The sequence below is a fragment of the Hemicordylus capensis genome, chromosome 1 (assembly GCF_027244095.1).
Source record: "Hemicordylus capensis ecotype Gifberg chromosome 1, rHemCap1.1.pri, whole genome shotgun sequence".
Taxonomy (NCBI): Eukaryota; Metazoa; Chordata; class Lepidosauria; order Squamata; family Cordylidae; genus Hemicordylus; species Hemicordylus capensis.
Genome location: NC_069657.1, coordinates 83,658,001 through 83,678,281, shown reverse-complemented (window position 1 = coordinate 83,678,281; position 20,281 = coordinate 83,658,001). Strand labels below are relative to the sequence as shown.

The following is a 20,281-nucleotide window of genomic DNA, read 5'->3' as shown; positions in this document are numbered from 1 at the left end:
TGGCATAGCGAAGATGGCAGAGGTACATAGAATTCCAGAAGGAGGCATATGCCAGATCTTTCTTATCTATCTATCTATCTATCTATCTATCTATCTATCTATCAGATTTGTACACTGCCCCAGACTTTCGTCTCTGGGCGGTTAGCAATAGCATAAAACAAGTTAAAAACATATACAAATACTAAAAATTTAACAATTTAAAAATAAACTAGAAATTAAAACCTAAAAATTTAGGAAGCTGAGAAAGCTTGGGTGAAAAGATGGGTTTTCAAGTGTTTTTTTGAAAATTGCCAGAGATGGGGAGGATCGTATCTCAGCAGGGAGTGCATTCCACAAGCTCGGGGCAGTGACCGAGAAGGCCTGTCTCTGAGTAGCCACCAAACGAGTTGGCGGTAACTGGAGATGGACCTCCTCAGATGACCTCAATGGACGGTGGGGCTTGTAGTGAAGAAGATGTTCTCTTAAATACCCAGGGCCACCCCCAACCCCCTCAGACATTCCAGAAGAATACTATGGTTGATAGTATCCAAAGCCACTGAGAGATCCAAAAGGACCAACAGAGTCACACTTCTTCTGTCAATTCCCAATTGGAGATCATCCATCAGGCAAGTCTCCACCCCATAGCCCGGCCGAAAACCAGTTTGAAATGGGTCTAGATAATCAGTTTCCTCCAAGACCACCTGGAGCTGAGAGGCCACCACACTCTCAATGACCTTGCCCAGCCATGGGAGGTTGGAAACAGGCCTATAATTGCCCAACTCTGAGGGATCTAATGCAGGCTTCTTTAGAAGAGGTCTAATTATTGCCTCCTTAAGACAAGGAGGGAGGCATCCTGCCTTCCCTCAGAGAAGCATTTATGATTTCCACCAGGCTGTCTATAACAGCCTCCCTGCTAGATAGAACAAGCCATGTTGGACAAGGGTCAAGAGAACAAGTGGTAGACCTCACCGCTCCAAGCAGCTGGTCCACATCCTCAGGAGTCACTTATACTGCTTAAACTCTTTGAAGTATAGGATTGTGCCCTAAAAGCCACAATAAAGTAATACCAATATTAGGACTAACCACAATGGCACAAACTTTGACCAATATCACATTTTTCTCATTGCCCATAAGAACCAAACTGATCACACCAAATTGTCAGCTTGACTCTCTGTATTATCAGATTTCTTAATCTGTTTGCTCTGTAAAAGTTATTTTCCCCTCGGCTGTCTGAACATATGTTGCCTGAGTGCATGAAAATTAGTTAATTAAATATCCCATATTGAAGTCATTAACAGAACCGAAAACTGGGTAGGACAAGTGTCCTACCCGGATTTGGGAGCTGTGTGTGCTCCCAATTTTTGGTTGTGTGGGAGCAAACAACTGGGTAGGAGGTAGGAGAACTGAGGAAATCAAGGTAGGAGGAAATACTGGGTAGGACAGCGCTGTCCTACCCAACTTTCATACTCCGAATTTGACCAATATAAGAGGGGAAACTGTCCTATCTGGCTTTTCTTCCTACCTTGTTTTCACACTACCTTGATTTCAGCGGTTCTCACAGGCTTGGCTCCATGCAGATCCCAGCAGTGTTGCGGCACTAAACCCAGTGCTGCAGCCTGGCTCCTAGCTGAGGTTAAGGGCTCAAACCATGCCCTTAACTTCAGCTCCGGGATTGTGTGTCAGCATGAGCTGCTTGCAGCTCGCGCTGACACAGAGATGGGTACCTGTAGCTCCTGTTGCCTAGGGGAATCCCCCAGTACACTGTGTGCAGTGTGCACTATGGGATTTATGGAGGCCGAGACAATGAGTCCTGGCCTCTGTTTACCAGCACTTCCAGGAGCAGAGCAGAGGGCAGGGGCAGCTTTCTGCTGCCCAAGAGGTCAATGAAAGAGGGAGCAAACCAAACAGTCCAGCCAACACAGAACAATTAACAATAGTGTTGCAAGGCAGCAATACATAAAGAAAAAATAGCTCACTCCTGCTCATGAAGTAAGCCAGACAGTTTTGAAGCCTCCTGTTTATATAGCACTTGGTATTAGCTTTTATTGTGCTAAATACCTGTCACCTTGAAGAAGGCATGGTCCAGCCTCCAATTCCAGTGGCTCTGCTCAAGTACTTCCAAGGAAAGGAGGAGCAAAGCAAACAGTGCTGCCCACAGATGACTATGAATAGCAGTGCCACAAGGCCAGTGAAGTGGAAGCAGTTCAGTCTTGCCTAAGAGGCAAGCTAGATAATTCTACATCCTCCCATTTACACATCAGCCAGCCTAAAGAATGCAAGCATTTTAAATTTAAGGAACAAGACCATTAATGAGAACAAGTTAAAGTGTGATGAAATTTAGAACCATTTGGAGAAAGAGTAAGTTCTTCCTCTCTCTCTCTCTCTCTCTCTCTCTCTCTCTCTCTCAAAACCCTTGAACTCTGGAACATTGCTGGTCAATAGGAACAGCACAAACAAAATAAAGTTTTAATACAAAGTACTGTACAATCAATTTTTGGAGTTCATTGCCATGAGATGAAGTAATGGCCACATGCTTCAAAGGGATTAGACAAATGCATAGTTAGGTCAATCAGTGTATCTTGGCAATTATGGCTAAAGTGAAATCCCCTGTGCTCAGAGTTGGTTACCATTTGCTTGTCCCCAGCATCTGATAACTAGTGGTATACTGTCTCAATCGTGCTTAGCTTGTGAGTTTTTCAGGGGTATCGGGCTGGTCATTGCTGCAGACATATGGTTATTTCCCAACTTTCTGCAGAACACTGCTCTGTCATCAGAAGCTCCTTGTGGAAACACAAAGAGAGTTGTGCTTGTGCAAGAGACCATTCTGTGAGCACAAGGGGATCTTGCAAAAGAGCAGCTCTCCTTCTGTTTTCTGGAGGAGCTCCTGACAATGGGGCAGCTCACTGCAGAAGGTTAGAATACAACCCAGAGTTCTGGATGGACAGATCTTTGGTTTGATCAATAAGAAAGTAGTTGTAACATGGAATTTTTAAAAGAATGTATCTGTACGTCTTAGTGCAGCCCTAACTCTGTGTATTTCCCCTCCCCATAGCCCCAATTAGCAAGGTTTACTTGGGAAAGGTTGTATTCAGTTGTAAATCAGTCTGTTTTATCGTTACACCAGACAAAGAGATTGCATCTTTCATCAAGAAAATTACGAATGGACAAAATGCCTACTCTCTCTATGAAGCTTATTGGTTTACATTTTAAATGAATTGTGAGGGGTAGTTAATGGATTCACACTTTTCTTTGGCCCTCTAGTATCCAACTGCATACTAGTCAACTTTAAGCTAATGTCACTAGTGTCCAGGTTTTGAGATATCTTTTTTCTCACAGAGTCGACCACTATTCTTGTGGTTCTTGAAAAACCCAATACACATCAGGATTTTATGCATAATTTAAATAGTTAGTTGGGATAGCCAATGTACTAGGGTATATTCTATGTTTGTGCTACAGTGTGATCTCTTATTCTAACATTAACTTCTAGGATGTCTGCTGTTTGTATAAAGTGCTTAAAATCTGTTTTTATTTGTGGACATTTTATTTAATTATGCCTTGGATTATTTTCATGACATAATTAAAGACAACATGCATGGCAACAAGCACAGCTGGGAGCAAGATTTGGTCTGGAGGTGTCCTGATTATTTTCTGAACATTCTTTCTTCTTTAAAGAAAGTAATGGGATACATATTCTAGTATAATACTCTATATGTGTGTCTAGCTTAATACATTTTGGTGAGCTATCAGCCGGATCTCTTCCCCTATAAAATTGCAAACATTCTTTTCACATCATTCTGCTTTGTCCTGAATTCCTACTCCTTGGCTCTTGTCCCTTGCTGAAAACTTCTGTCTCGGGGACAGAGACTGCCAAGTCAGAGACTGGCAAGAGAAGCGAGTTTTCTCCCTTTTCTTTGAAGAGCCAATGTATCTCATTAGCATTTGAGAAGAATAGTTGTAAATAGACATGAAATGATGTGGAGTGCTGCATCGTTTTAATATTAATAGTCTCTTCCAAGGGCTCTAACTAAGTGCTACACCGTTGTACTTGGCAGTCAGTTATTGGGTATCTTTCTGAATTTCTTTAAGCAATTTAGAAGGGGTGAGGAAGATAAATTAGCATTGCCAGTTGTGTCCAGCATGGTAGAAGTGTTATTCCATTACTCCCAAGAGAATGTTATTTACTACTCAACTATTGGTATAACATAAAGATGTCTTGACACCAAACCAGGGTTTAGGGATCAGGAGCGGGTCGAAGGATCCTTCTGCTTCATCTTGTGCACAAATTCTGCTCCCGCCCCTGGCACCTCTCTGCTTGATTTAGACATTACATTTGAGCCTGCCAACCAAGATTAAAATGAAAGCAGTTACAATTCTAAACTCATTCTGATTAAAGCCAAAATCTCCAAATAAATTTGGGGACCATGCTGGTTTATTTTTATTTATTTATTTATTTATTTAATTTTCAGTGTTTATACCGCCATTCATGAGACATCCCAAGGTGGTTTACAAAAGTTAAGATACAATAAAACTCCATAAAAATTCACATTTAAAACTTTAAAATCAGTTAAACAGTAAAAACCATAAAACACCAACAACCTTAAAAAAGACAAACAAAAGCAGGAGAGCTGAGAAACCTGGCATCCCATAAAGGGTAAACGCTTGAACAAATAAAAAGGTCTTTAGTTTTTTAAAAGCTGCCACAGATGTCAAAGAGTGGACATTCACTTGGAGAGTATTCCGGAGCTTGAGGCAACAACAGAGAAGTCCCTGTCCTGCATGCATGACAATTTAACTTCTCTCAACATTGGTACATGGAACAAAGGCCCATCTGACAATCTTGTTGAGAGGGCAGAAACCCTTGGCAACAGGCGGTCCTTCAGGTATCCAGGACCCAAACTGTTAAAGGCTTTACAGGTAGTAACCAGTGCCTTGAATTGGATCTGGAAACAAACTGGCAGCCAGTGCAGCTCTTTCAAAATAGGTGTAATATGCTCTGAGCGAGCAGTTCCAGAGAGAACCCTGGCAGCTGTATTCTGCACCAAGTGAAGTTTCTGAATAATCTTCATGGGCAGCCCCACATAAAGCAAATTGTAGTAATCCAGCTGTGACATGACTAGGCATGGGTAACCATGGCCAGATCTGCCGCCTTGCGATAGGGATGCAGCTAGCACACTAACTGAAGCTGTGCAAAGGCAGCCCTGGCCACAGCCTCCACCAGGGCATCCAAATGCAGAGCCAGGTCCAACAACACCCCCAAGCTGTACACTTATTCTTTCAAGGGGAGTACCACCCCATCCAGAGCTGGTTGAATCACCCTGTCCCGCTTGGCTTTTCTGCTGACCTGTAGCACCTCCACCTTGTCTGGATTTAAACCTCATTTTCTAGCCCACATCCAGCCCATCACCTCCTTCAGCCCCCGGTTCAGGACTTCCACTACTTCCCTAGGATCTGATGTCAGGTAATGGTAGAGCTGAGTGTCATCTGCCTATTGATGACACTTCAGTCTAAACCTCCTGATGACCTTTCCCAGCGGCTTCATGTAGATGTTAAACAGCATGGGGGACAATACTAAACCTTCCAGGACCCCAGAGGCCAACTAGTTGAGCAGAAGTCCCCCAGCATCGTCTTCTGGAACCTCCCGCCAAGAAAGGACTGGAACCACTCCAATGCACCACCCCCAATCCCTATACCTCTGATGCGGTCCAGAAGGATACCATAGTTGATGGTACTGATTGCTGCTGAGAGGTCCAGCAGAACCAACAGGGGTGTAGTCCCCCTATCTAGTTCCCAGGGTAGGTTAACCACCAGGGTGACCAAGGCAGTTTGAGTCCCAAACCCAGGGCAAAAGCCAGATTGAAAAGGGTCTAGATAATCCATATCATCCAAGACCTTTTGCAGCTGTACAGACACTACATGCTCATCTGGTCATGCTCACCACATGACTAGGTGGTTGCCGAGGCACATCTATTATATTTTAAATGGTTTATTTTAAACTTTGCTTGGTTGCTGGATCACATGTAATGCCAAACTAGATGGAAGTATTGGAGGGAATTTGCATGTAAGGGGGAGGTGTGACCAGATTCCTGAACCCTGTCTAAACTGGGCCTAGGCCTGTAGTACTAATGTCTCCTGTGTACGTGGATTTCTGGATGCTGGCTATGTCTCAATAATCACAGGGAGATCTACTGTTGGGCATTTTTCTAGATAATTTCTTGGTGAAGGGAATTTCTGACACCTAATTTAGAATTTATCACATGACTGTTCCCACTCCCCCCCACCCCATAAATTAATAAAGTATTGTGTGGGTTTTCTTTGAAAAACATGATTATGAGGGCCACTAGTTTTTAGAAAGTCAGCTGCATAAAGGAACTTCGTCTATCTGCAAAATATCTGTAACATTCCAGGAAAAAACCTCTTTGTCTCTTGCTGAGGAAGGGATGAATGGATTATTATTGTACCAAACACTTGGAATTAACTTTATTTAGAATATTTATATACCACTTTCCACCCTATCCACTCCCAGCACAGTACCTCCAGTGACTGTTGCTGGTGTCTATCTGATGTTTCTTTTTAGATTGTGAGCCCTTTGGGGACAGGGATCCATCTTACCTTATTTATTTATTATTTTTCTGTATAAACTACCCTGAGCCATTTTTGGAAGGGCAGTATAGAAATTGAATTAATAATAATAATAATAATTAATAATAGGTGTTGGAAATCGAGGATGCCACTGTTACTGAACTGTTTCAAAATCAAAACCAAGCAACCGCCCCTTTGCGTTCACCTCAAAAACCCAAATGCTGTTTAACAGAAAAGTAACAAGAACTAAAGCAAAAAATAACTGAACACATGAACCAAACAACCACCAGGGTTCGACTTCCAGCTCTAAAAACAGTTGCCAAAAAACAACTTGCTCAGGCATTAAAAGTTGTCAATGCTGCACTTGCAGAAATAACAACCAATAATTTGCAAAAAACAAACCAACTAATGTACAGTTCAGCAACAATAACAACACAAGAGCTCGGATATAAGATCAGTGGACCTGTCAAAAAAGAAAGTAGTACATCACCTAAATGGAAGATTAGATTAGAAAATAAAATCTCCAGGCTTAGATCAGATGCTGGTAAATTGAAAGATATGAAAGACAAGAAACTGAAGAATGAAAACACCAAACAGTATCTGATCCAAAAATACCACCTAGATTCAAGGAAAATTAGAGAAGTCCTGGAAATAATAAAGCAGCAAATAACAGCAGTGTCAAAGAAGATTAGCAGGTATGAAGCCAGAATTACACAACACAGGCAGAATCTCCAATTCCAGTCGAATCAGAGACGTTTCTACCAAAGCATAGAAGGAGAAACTACAAGAAACCTAGAAACACCAAATAAAGAAGAAACAGTGCAATTCTGGGGGAAATTATGGGACAATCCAATAGATTATAATAAAAAAGCAGGCTGGATGAAAGAGGTCAAAAAATGTAACCAACAAATGCAAGATCTAATAATAACACCAGAATTAATAAGTGAAAGAGCAAAGAAAATTAAAAATTGGACTGCGCCAGGCGACGATGAACTGCATGGCTTTTGGCTTAAACACCTAACAAGCCTTCATAAACAACTATCAAAACAGTTCAATCACATTTTGCAAGGAGGTGATATTGAACAATGGCTAACTACTGGGAAAACCCATCTCATCATGAAAGACCCAGCAAAAGGTGCAGTTCCAAGTAATTATAGACCGATAACCTGCCTGCCAACCATGTTCAAATTATTAACTGGAATAATAGCAGATGAAGTGATGCAACACTCATTAATTAACAAACAGCTTCCAGTTGAACAGAAAGGAAATTGCGCGAACACCAGAGGCACAAAAGACCAGCTGCTGATTGACAAAATGATTTTAGAAAACTGCAAGAGAAGAAAAACCAATCTAAGTGTTGCATGGATTGACTACAAGAAAGCCTTCGACTCATTGCCTCACACATGGATACTAAAATGTTTAGAAACAACTGATGTCAGCAAAAACATTCAGATATTTATAAAAAAAGCAATGAGCATGTGGAGTACACAGTTAACAATCAATGGCGAGGCACTTGGACAAGTTAGCATTAGAAGAGGCATTTTCCAAGGGGACTCACTATCCCCTCTATTGTTTGTAATTGCCATGACCCCACTTTCACAAATACTAAACAAAACAGGCCTCGGATACCAAACATCTAAAACATCAAGTAAAATCAACCATCTGCTGTACATGGACGATCTGAAGCTGTATGGAAAGTCCCAGTCAGAAATCGAATCACTGCTAAACACTGTCCGTATATTCAGTAGCGATATAGCAATGGAGTTTGGACTAGACAAGTGTGCTGCATTAATAATGAACAGAGGGAAAATAACAAAGACAGAAGGAATAGAACTGCCCAATGGAAGCAAGATCAAGAACCTGGAAGAGAAAGAACATTACAAATACCTGGGCATTCTCCAGGCTGATAACGTCGCACACACTGAAGTTAAAAGAAAAATTGAAAGTGAATACATCAGGAGAGTTAGAAAAATCCTCAAGTCCAAACTCAATGGCGGGAACACCATGCAAGCCATAAACACCTGGGCTATACCTGTTACCAGATACACAGCAGGAATAATAGACTGGACCCAGGCAGAGCTAGAGACGCTAGATCGTAAGACCAGGAAAATCATGACCATCAATCATACTCTGCACCCCCGCAGTGATGTCGATAGGCTATACCTCCCTCGAAGCTCAGGTGGAAGAGGAATGCTGCAAGTCCATCAAACAGCAGAGGAGGAGAAAAGAGGCCTTGAAGAACATATCAAGGATAGTGAAGAAGATGCACTTAAAATAGTCAATAATGAGAAACTATTCAACACCAATGAAACAAAGCAGGCCTACAAGAAAGAACAAGTCAAGAACCGAGCAGAAAAATGGAAAAATAAGCCCCTGCATGGTCAATATTTGCACAATATAAGTGGAAAATCAGACATCACCAAGACCTGGCAATGGCTTCAGAATGGCAACTTGAAGAAAGAAACAGAGGGTTTAATACTGGCTGCACAAGAACAGGCACTAAGAACAAATGCAATAAGAGTAAAAGTCAAAAAATCCACAACAAACAGCAAGTGCTGCCTTTGTAAAGAAGCAGATGAAACCGTGGACCACCTAATCAGTTGTTGTAAGAAGATCGCACAGACTGACTACAAACAAAGGCATGGCAAAGTAGCAGGGGTGATACACTGGAACATCTGCAAAAAAATACAAGCTACCTGTAGCCAAAGATTGGTGGGACCATAAAATTGAAAAAGTGGTAGAAAATGAAGATGTAAAAATATTATGGGACTTCCGACTACAAACAGACAAACATCTGCCACACAATACACCAGATATAACTGTAGTCGAGAAGAAAGAAAAACAAGTCAAAATAATCGACATAGCAATACCAGGGGAATATCAGAATAGAAGAAAAAGAAATAGAAAAAATCACCAAATACAAAGATCTACAAATTGAAATTGAAAGGCTGTGGCAGAAAAAGACCAAAATAATCCCAGTGGTAATTGGCGCCCTGGGTACAGTTCCAAAAGACCTTGAAGAGCACCTCAACACCACAGGGGCCACAGAAATCACCAGCAGCCAATTACAAAAAGCAGCTTTACTGGGAACAGCCTATATTCTGCGACGATATCTATAACAGCAACAACATTGACAATAAAATTCTGGCATCCCATGTCCTTGGGAAGGACTCGATGTCTGGATAAAACAAACCAGTCAATAACACCTGTCTGACTGTGTAAAATAATAATAAATAATAATAATTAATGCTCACAAAACAGTTTGCAGAACAAAAAGAAAGAGAAGATGGTTCCATGTCCCAAAGGGCTCATAAACTAAAAAGGATGCAAGGAAGACACCAGCAATAATCACTGGGAGGGAATATTGGGCTGAACTGGATATTAAAGGATGTTGCCTGACCCCCACCCCCACCCCTTTAGGTACTTTGCACCATATCCTCAAGCTCCACAACCTTCTGTGCTAACATTAACATGTTAGTATGTCTATACAAATGTAATCTTTCTCAAAATGACATGCACATGTAGAACTACCCAGTCTTCAGGCTGCAGTACTAAGGGTCCTATCTTTCTTCTTACTGCCCAAGGATTTGGTATTCCAAATTTTCACAATCGGAGGAAATCGGTCACGAGCTCGGAACTGAATGCTAAATCCGTTTTGTGCACATCCCTAGTCTGGATCAATCCAGCCAAGATTTCTCACCTTGTAAAACTCATCAAGAAATTAACCTTTGTAACTGAAGAATGTAACCTATCATCAGAAGCAATTACAATGTGTATGAGCAGACTGCAGAAGGATCAAAGTATGCCCATGGCAGAGATGTATCTAGGAACCTGCTGCCTCTTCTAATTGCATCTGTGATATTTATGGTTAGGGGAAATAATATACCCACCTATTTCCCGCGAATCAAGAGACCTTAAATCTATGGGGTTTAGGGGGTTAGTTTCCTGAGCACACTGAAGCGTCCTGAAAATCACAAGAAAAAGCGAGGGGGGGGCAGAAATAATGACAGCACCTTGCTCTCCAGCAATGCCCCAAAACTTCCAAATCTTCTGATTTTTGTTCTTTTTTGAGGATTTTTTTTTGGGGGGGGGTGAGAGAATAGAGCCACAGAATGGCTCAGTACTACAAAATGGTGGCAGGAGATGATGTCAGAAGTCATTTCTGGCTACTCAAGAAGAGCAGATAGGTGAAAATAACCCTATTTCACCCCGCAAATAATAAGACTAGGTCCCTATGACCCAACCACAGATACATAATTTATAATTTTTAATACAAAGTGTAATTAGTTAGTGGAATTTATTCATAGCCAGTTTGTATTTCAAAGCTCATAGGTAATGGTGAGTATTTTTCAAAAAAATAATTTTAGACTTCTCAAGGAAATAATACTGTTACATGAGCACACTTTTTTTTCTAAACTCAAGATACCTTAAGGCAGACATGGCACTTTTGAAGGAGGCACGCCTCTCCAGCTTGTGCCCCAGAAACAACAGGGTGGGACTGACTGCAACATTTTTTTCTTGCCCAAAGCAAGGGATGTTCTGTCCTATTTAATAAAAACCTTAAAATGAAAATGCAGAAAACAACATTTTGACGCAAATTGCAAGGAATGATTAATACCTCACAATTATAATCTTTTTAATAAAGGTGACCCTGAAATGTCAAATATCTTAGTTAATTTATAATATTTTAGAGATATTCAAAATATTTCACCTCCAACTGCAGTGTGGCAGTGAGGCAGTATGGCGTGTTAGAACAGAACTGAAACTCCATTTACGTTAATGGATGGGGTTTCCCCAAATGATTTAGGATGGCATATTAGTGAAAATAATGACTGGAAATTCTAGTAGAGTCATAATATTTTGCAATGCAGGTGGCCCTTGTTATTTGCAGTCCTGGCACCCGCAGTTTCACATATTCACAGTCAGGCTATAGAGACCCGACCTCATTATTCATGGATACAAAAATGCTGAAAATTCTCCTATCCGCGGTTCCTAGAGGGCTGGAAATGACCTCTGAGCTCATTTCTAGCCACCACTTGAACAGAGCCATTCTGTGTCTCTTTCTTTTAAAAACAAACAAATCAACAACCTGTGATTTTTTAATGGGAAAATGGCAGAATTGGGGGTTGGGAGGAGCATTGCTGGACAGCTGGAGACCTGCAGAGCATAGCACAGTACATTATTTCTCTTATTTTAGCCCTTTCAAGCCTTTTCTCTCTCTCTCTCTTTTTTCAACTGATAACCCTCCCCCTACCCATTCCCACTGCATCAAGGTCTCGTTATCCATATTTTCATTGCCTGCAGAAATTGGCGGGAAAGGAACCCCCACGGATGAGGGCCACCTTTATGTCTTTTTAAGGTACTGAAACTAAGACCATTAAGCACGCATTTTAATGAAAGACCCATAGCTTATTGAACAAGGGGAAATCTCAGAATTATTTGGGAAGATTATTTAGATAAGTTAAATTAAACTAAGTTATTTAAGCCTGGTTCACACAGTTGTTCAAATCTAGGTTTAATGTGGGTTAGTGACATTAGTGTGCTCGTGTGAACCCATGCAGTAATCTCAAGCCATAAAATACCTTGGTGTGGATTTACACAATTGCGCTAATGTCGGTAACCCACATTAAACTTATATTAGAACCAGAGGTGGCAATGACGACTATAACAATGAGAGAGGTGAGCCACCATGGAGGCAGTGGCTATGGGGCCAGGGCAGCAGGGGGAAAGGAGGCCTCGTGGCATGTCTGTGGTAGTGGTCACATTCAGAACACAGGCCAACATCACTACACCCCTGTTTAGAACGATTGTATGAACCAGACTTTGAAACTTCATGTCAAATCTTAAAATCTGTTTTGAAAATAGAAGAATAATGGAGAAACTTAAAGCTGTTGCAATCCATCAATTTTTAATTATCACCAGATTGACCCTTTCCTATTTTCCCCTGCTTTGAATTTCCCCACAGGTTGCACAACTTCATATTAAATGTTAACAAGCTTAGCAGACACCAGTCTCAATAAGATTTAATTGCCCTCAATTATGTTTGGGTGCAGGAGATAGACCGCTGCAACGTGGGATCCCAAGCAGCAATGTAGAAAAGAGTTGATTGCAGGAATTGTAGAGTTTAATTGCTCATTTAAGTTTCTGTAATTGTTGTATTCTAAAATATTAGTTAAATTCCATTGTCTTCTCCCACTATATTACAGTTCCTTAAAATATAAAGGGTCATTCTTAAAACCATTAGATTAATTTACCTTTTAGTACCTCATTGTGTTGACCATGCTGTGATCACCATGCTGTGATCACCTCAAGACTGGACTGTTATAACACACTTTTCCTGGGCTGCCCATGAAGAGCATTCAGAAACTTCTGCTAATGCAGAATGTGGCCACCATTCTGCTAAGTGGAGCCAGTTCACTGGATCAAATAACATCTGCTTTTGCTTCAGCTGCACTGACTGCCAATTCATTTCTGGACAGTCCAAGATGCTGATTAGACCTTTAAAGCCCTAGGTCCAAAAATACCTGAAAGACCATCTCTCCCCACCATGAATCTGCATGCTCTCTGAGATCAACTGGTGAGACTATCCTGAGGGCAAGCACACACACAGGAGAGGGCTTTCTTCTTGATAACAATGTTCAGATTATGGAACTTCCTGCCTCAAGCTACCTCAGTCTCTTTTTCTGTTGCCACCTGAAAACATATCTATTTAAACTGACTTTTAATTTCCATTGGTGGTGTGGTGTTTCTTCAGCCTTGCATTGTTAGCCTGCCTCTGCTTTTAAGCTTGCCTTCCGATCTCTGTGTTTTTCTTACTTTTTACAATGAAGTATTGTGTTTAATGTAATGTTGTGTACTCTCTTGAGCAAGATATAATCAGGAAAGGTGGGATGTAAATATCTTAAATAAATTCATAAAACTATTAATTGTAGGATGCTTATATGAACTGAGTGCTATATGTGAAGTTTTGTGTGTTCTCTTTAAAAAATAAAGTAAAATAAAATTGGCACCCAGGTGATCCAAATACAGTGCCAAGAAAAACAGAACTGCAACTTGTTTAAATTATGCAAATTGGGCAGATTTGTGTGATTTATACTGCATTTCCCCACTATTTTGCATAATTTCATCTAGTTTTGTTTGTATGAAGAACATGGAGCTATGCAATCCCTGAAGACCTACTCTCAGTCTCTGGAAATCTTCAGCAGGACTGCCTATACACTTTCTAGCATAACTTTGTAGAAGGACTAGGCGATTTCTTTTAAAGTAAAAGCTGAGGTTGTCAGCAAGTTAAATTCTAGACCTATAGTGTCATAGTCTGCACTCCTGAAGAACTGTGCCATACACACCTCCTGAGTGATGGTCTGAGGGAATGTAATGCTGTTAGATTGGTAGAGCTAACTACGTTTTAAACCAGGCCAGCCCTTGGATGAAGAGACTGCCAGGGACCACCATGTAAACTACTCTGAGTTTTCTAAGAGCAGAGCAGAATATAAATGTAATTAACATACAGTCTGCTTAAAAATGAGCTCCTCTCAGTTCAGATGGATTTTGTCTCAGGTCAGCGTACGGAGGATTGCAACCTTTGAGGCACAGGCAATAGTGTGGTGATTCTGTTTTAACTTTTGTTGAAAACAGGACTGGGCACAGGAAGCTATTGGGCTGATATAGCCTTGTTATTCATGTGTACAAAATACATTTGTACACATACACCCAGCAAATCACTGATGGCACAGAGAAGGCTGTGATGTTGTGCCCAAGGGCAACAAACTTGGAATATTCCATAGCAAAAGAGGGCTCCCATTTTCACCACAACTTGTTTTTAGAATGGCTTGATATAGTCACAGTACTCCAGCTGGCTTCATTTGCAGTGGCACAACAGTGAGCAAAATGCATACTCCTATTGCTGGAATACAAACAGTATAATTCACTTCAAGGCCATTGCGGAGCCATCCAGAACAAATAAATCCCTGAGAATGTGAGACAAACAAAATTACTGTTGCCTCCCTCAGTGTAATGACGCTACACTGAGAACTGGCTGAGCTGATGATTCTCACTCCTTGGGTTGGATAGCATTGCACCTTTCATAATTGGCTTGAGTGTATCCGGTTATATCAAAGTGCTTTCATGTGAAAACACAAAAAAGCTCTGTTCAGGCTACTTTGCACCCTCTGTTGTAACTGAGCAGCCATCATTAAAGCCATTTCTGTTTTATTTCCCTGTGAGTAATTCTGCAGGGGTGGGTGGGGGGAAGCGACTTTGTATTTCAGTACATTTGGTTTAGCCAAGAGGTTTATTCACTGCTGCTTTGTACTTTCAGGCAAACTAGAAAACTCAGATTAATAGGTTGTTTATTCTTCACCATGTTCCTGGAATCAAAGGCACTGGGTTGCATTATTAAAGAAGTTGTGTGTGGCAGGCCTGGAACTTTCCTCACTGAGCTCCACATGAAGAGAAAATATTGCTTTTCATCCTCTGCTCATTACACAGCCCGGAACAGGAACACTTTTAGATGCAGTATCATGTAGCATTGCTTTAAAGGCTTCCCTCTTTAGCAGATGCTAATTATGTATGCGGTTAGGAAAGGAAATCTTTGGAAGAGGGGCTGTGTGACCAATGTAAAGCCCGACACTGGAAGGGATGTCTCAATCCACTTTAGAACTCTCCAAGCTGAATTGGTGCACAAGCTCTTGTTTAGCAGTGGGGAATGCATGTATAGTCCTCACACAGGAATATTGGCTTCCAGTTCTGGTTCCTTTTCCATCTCTTCAATAGACTGTAATCAATTCTGCATATTTTCCCATAGATTCTGGCACAGGGATCTCTAACCATTAGATGACTGTTAATTGGAAATTATCACATAGTTCATGGTTAGGGTTCACATAGTGATTTTAAAGTGGTGGAATGTGGTATAAGTGAATGTGATTTGGCTTTTCCCTTTTTCAGGTGCAGGGTGAAGTGACTGATTACTTCACCATGCATCTGGGTTGCTACTTACTACAGTATTGCAAAGTTTTAGAAAGGGATTGAGCAGAGGAGCAGTAAAATGTGGTCATGTGATAAAAATGTGGTTCCAGGAGCATAGTGAAACCAGGCACTGTGGCTGTGTATAGGCGTGTGTGCAAAAAGGATTTGGTTTTCTGCAGCAGGGTGAGCTCAACTTCTCATGAACTTCACTCTTCAAATGAAACATATATGTGCCTCCAATTTAAACTCAATTTCCTCTTCATCCCTCCCCTGCATTATAGATGGGCTCTGCTTTCTTCTCTGCCTCAGCATCTTGCTACTTTATCTTATTAAACATTTGTTTGGCACCTTTTCGCTTGGTTTTAAATCCAATCCATTTTTTTCAATTCCAACTACTCCAGGAAGAGTGGAAGGTAGCTTTATAATGTCACAAGACCAGCCAATCAGTGCTGTGCACAGCCTATCAAACTAGCAAAACTGGCTCAGCCTGATCAAACCATGGTTTGGAATCCTAGTTTGTTAACTAAGCTTTGGGCAAACCACAGTTCCCCATATTCGGATGAAATGGGAAGCTTCTATTTGTTCAAAACCTCAAATGAAGATTTTGAATCTCCTGCATTATCTTTGCAGCACCACCCAGTGGTGGAGGGAGACCTGCCACGCCCCCCCTCATCCCACCCCGTGTCTGATGGCAGACACCGGTGGGGTGTTGGGGCAGCAAGGTGCGGCCCCTGAGGGGTGGTGGCCCGGGTTCTTTGAACCTTGTCGCCCAATGGTGGCTCTGCCCCGGCACCACCTGCTGGCCAACATTTGCTTTCCAAGAACCTGCCCCTTTCCCCAATCATCAGAAGATCCCAATCAGTTCTTCTGAAAAGCAAAAGCTGTCCAGCAGGTGTACTGCAAGAATTACATGCAGACCCTGCTCTGCAGCTGAACACAGTGTGAATTCGTATTGCGAAGGAAGGTGAAAGCCAGTACTAGTCTGTGGAGGGTGAGTAAATTCATGTTGGAACTTGCACACAAGCTTCTCATGTAGTGAATCTTATTGCCATCTGGAAGGACCCTAAGTGGAAAACTAATATCCTGTTGATGTGGTTATTCTCACTGTTGGTAAAACACATGTCTGCTTCTTATGCACTGAGTTGTCAGTATCTATAAGGGCTGCTTTGCACAGTAAGGATCTATATATGTACTGAGTATTGGCAATGTGTTTTTGCAGGACATGACTTAACATGTGGAGGAAAATTTGCCTCTTGTTTTATCCCATGTAAACACTACAGGAAATTATTATTATCCATGGAATCTCTACTCATATATTCATATATATGGCATTTATATACAGGGGTACCTGCTGATTTCATAATATGTGAAATGAGCCTTGGTACCAAATATCAAGTAAGACTTTTGAGTAGACAGCTACCTGAGAATTACCTTTCTACAGCACAAGACATATAATAGTTAAAATAATTAAGTTTTCATGTGGAACCCATGAGGTTGGCTCCTTAGAGTAACTTGTACAAATGGAAGTTCCATGGCACAAGATGGGGGGGTGGTTTTTGTCATGCCATCACTTTCTCTTCAGCTTCCTGCACCTATCAAGTCTACTCCCAAGGGTCCTCCAGTCCTCAAGATCAGATTTTCAGAGGGCCCATACAACAGAATGTCTTCTATTTGCACAAACAATTCTTGGGTTGCAGCTCATGATGACCTAATAAATATTCTGATGCAAATGCCTTCACATTTGAAACTTAAAGTCAAAAGTATCCACCCAACCCCTCCGAAATTTGGTGCAAATCTGTTGCAAAATGATGGAGATATAGCAGTTTATTTTTTTAACTCTTAAAAAGAGGTTTCAAAGTTTTTGTGACCCTTTTTCACCACAGATAATAAATGCTGGATTTCTTTTTTTTAGCATTCTCCCAAAATTCAGGTCCATAAGGGACTGGTGCTTTTTGCTGGTTTGAAAAACATCGATTTAGTAATTAATATCAGATAAGAGCATAAATTATTCTGCCCACTGAGAATTCTGAACCCAACGTTGGGAGTGGCAAGTCCTGGCAATTTCTAGCAAATACAGATTTCCTGGTCCTGGGTAAAGGTGATTGATAAGGACAGTCTGTGAGCACTCTGGCACTTGTATAGTTAAACAACCATTCCTCCCTCTCCCTTTCCTTTCATGGGCATTTGTTTTCTCCCTCTGTCCCTTTTCTCTCACCACCCACCAAAGCAGGGAAGCAGAGGCCCTCAGCCAAGCTTGGAATAAATTACTAGAAAGTAAGTCCATTGATTCCACTAGAGCTTACTTCTGAGTAAACACACATAGGAATTGGGACCAGCAGAGATCCCAAGCAAGAATGTGGGTACTCTTCCCCGCCCCTTCTACATTAGAGTCAATCTTCCAGTGAATATGGAAGCTTCATTTGGCCATACTTAAGAAATGAAGCCTCCATATTTACAGATGGTTTGGCTGGCTCTCATGTAGAACCTTCGTGTTCAAGGGCAGTCTATACCGCAATAATAGTTTGTTGGCATTGGGTGGGAATAGTTTCTGGGATTTCCTTGCTGCACTTCTTTGGATCTTTCTGGAAGCATGTAGCTGAGCACTGTGGGGGGGGAAAGATGCTGGGCTGAAGTATACATGCCTTTTCCATCAACATTTTGATAACTGAACCTGCAATTCTATGTGCACACCTAGAAGGAAGTAAACTCCATTGAAGTCAGTGGGACTTGCTTCAACAATCCCTGAACAGTGGTCTTGGGTGAGGGGAGAATAATGGAAAGGTCCTTTTAAAAATGTGAGTGGAAAACAATGTAAAAATCCTGGGAGGTAAACCCACCAGCACTCCACCCAGCACACAGATTGTTCTCAAAGAATCTGACATTAGTCAAAGCATCTCACAGGGCATGAGATCTTATTTATTTATTATTTTTATTTATTTATTTAACATATTTGTATACCGCCCCAAAAGCAAGCCTCTGGGCGGTTTACAACAAAACAATAAAAACAACAAATAAAAAGGTTAAAACATACAACAATTTAAAGTTTAAATGGTTACAACTATTAAATATCAAACAATTAAAACAGTATCTAATTAAAAGCCTGGATGAACAAATTTGTCTTGACTGCCATTTTAAAAGTTGTAAGAGTTGGGAAGGCTCTTATTTCAGCAGGAAGCATGTTCCAAAGCCTCGGGGCAGCAATGGAGAAGGCCCATCCCTGTGTAGCCACCAGATGAGCCAGTGGCGACTGCAGACGAACCTCTCCAGATGATCTCAATGGGCGGTATGGTTCATAGTGAAGAAGACATTCTTTTAAATACCCAGGACCCAAGCTGTTCAGGGCTTTATAGGTTATAACCAAGACCTTGTATTTTGCCCGGAAACTTATCGGCAACCAGTGTAGATCTTTTAAGGTAGGATTGGTATGGTCTCTCCAAGATAACCCAGAGACCAACCTGGCTGCCGCATTCTGGACCAACTGCAGTTTCTGGACTATGTACAAAGGCAGCTCCACATAGAGTACATTGCAGTAGTTAAGTCTGGAGGTGATCAGCAGATGTACTGAGGTCATTTATCTCAAGAAATGGATGCAGCTGGTGTATCAACCGAAGCTGATAAAAGGCACCTCTGGCCACTGCCTCAACCTGGGACACCAGGGAGAGGTTCAGATTCAGAAGCACCCGCAGACTGCATTCCTGTTCCTTTTGGGGAAGTGTGACCCCGTCTAGAACTGGCAGATCAAAATCATCTCCCGAGTTATGACCGTGCACAATAAGTACCTCCATCTTATCTGGATTCAGCCTCAGCCTGTTACCTCTCATCCAATCCATCACTGCCTCCAGGCAGGCATTTAGGGAGGTTATGCCTTTTCCTGATGATGTTGATATGGAGAAATAGATTTGGGTGTCATCAGCATACTGATAACACCCTGCACCAAATCTATCTGATGATCTCTCCCAGCAGTTTCATGTAGATGTTAAACACGTTGGAGACAATACAGAGCCCTGAGGGACACCATACCAAAGTTCAGATTTTGAAGAACAACAGTCCCCGAGGGACACCTTCTGGAATCTGCCTGAGAGGTAAGAGTGGAACCACTACAAAGCAGTGCCTCACACCCCTAATCCCCTTAGACGTTCCAGAAGGATACTATGGTCAATAGTATCAAAAGCTGCCAAGAGATCCAAAAGGACCAACAGAGTGACACTCTCTCTGTCAGTTCCCATTTGGAGATCATCCATCAGGCCGTCTCCACCCCATAACCCACCCAAAAGTGGGTGGGCTATGTCTTAGTATATTTAAAATAAAAATGCCAATAATCCTTCCTCTCCTATTTTGTAGAGAATACAGCAAGAAAGAGATAGCGACTGACCTAATGAGGAACATTACTCAAAGTTATCATACTGAAATTAAAAGAACATGTTAAGGAATGCCTAACGTCCTTTTAATTTCAGTGAGCCTACTTTGAGAAAGCCATTATCCTATCATTTATTAACCGTTAAGTGGTGGCCTAAAGCTTAAAGGGGAAAAAATCTGCTATTACTACTATTTATATACTGCTTTTCAACAAAGTTTCCAAAGTGGTTTATAAAGAAAAATAAAGAATAAATAAATAAATCTACTCCGTCTATGCTCAGTTGTACTTGTGTACAACTTTTAAAATATACTACTTTCTAGACAGAAGGAAAAGAGACAGACACTAATAAGTATCATTAAAACATGCCACAACTTTAAGAAGAGCCAAGGCCAGAAGAGCTCA

At 41.3% G+C, this 20,281-nt stretch overlaps 1 protein-coding gene across 6 annotated transcripts in view; it reads left to right on the top strand.

Annotated features, from left to right (window-relative positions):
- Window positions 1-20,281, top strand: part of CSTPP1 (centriolar satellite-associated tubulin polyglutamylase complex regulator 1) — a 191,377-nt gene that overhangs the window by 104,589 nt on the left and 66,507 nt on the right. For 2 of the 6 annotated variants that reach the window (XM_053256445.1, XM_053256453.1), the window contains one exon: window positions 19,483-19,604. The exons of the other annotated variants lie outside the window; for them this stretch is intronic. In XM_053256445.1, the coding sequence (XP_053112420.1) occupies window positions 19,496-19,604 (109 nt within the window). In that variant the 5' untranslated portion in view covers window positions 19,483-19,495. The remainder of the gene's footprint in view (window positions 1-19,482; window positions 19,605-20,281) is intronic. 6 annotated transcript variants of the gene reach the window in all.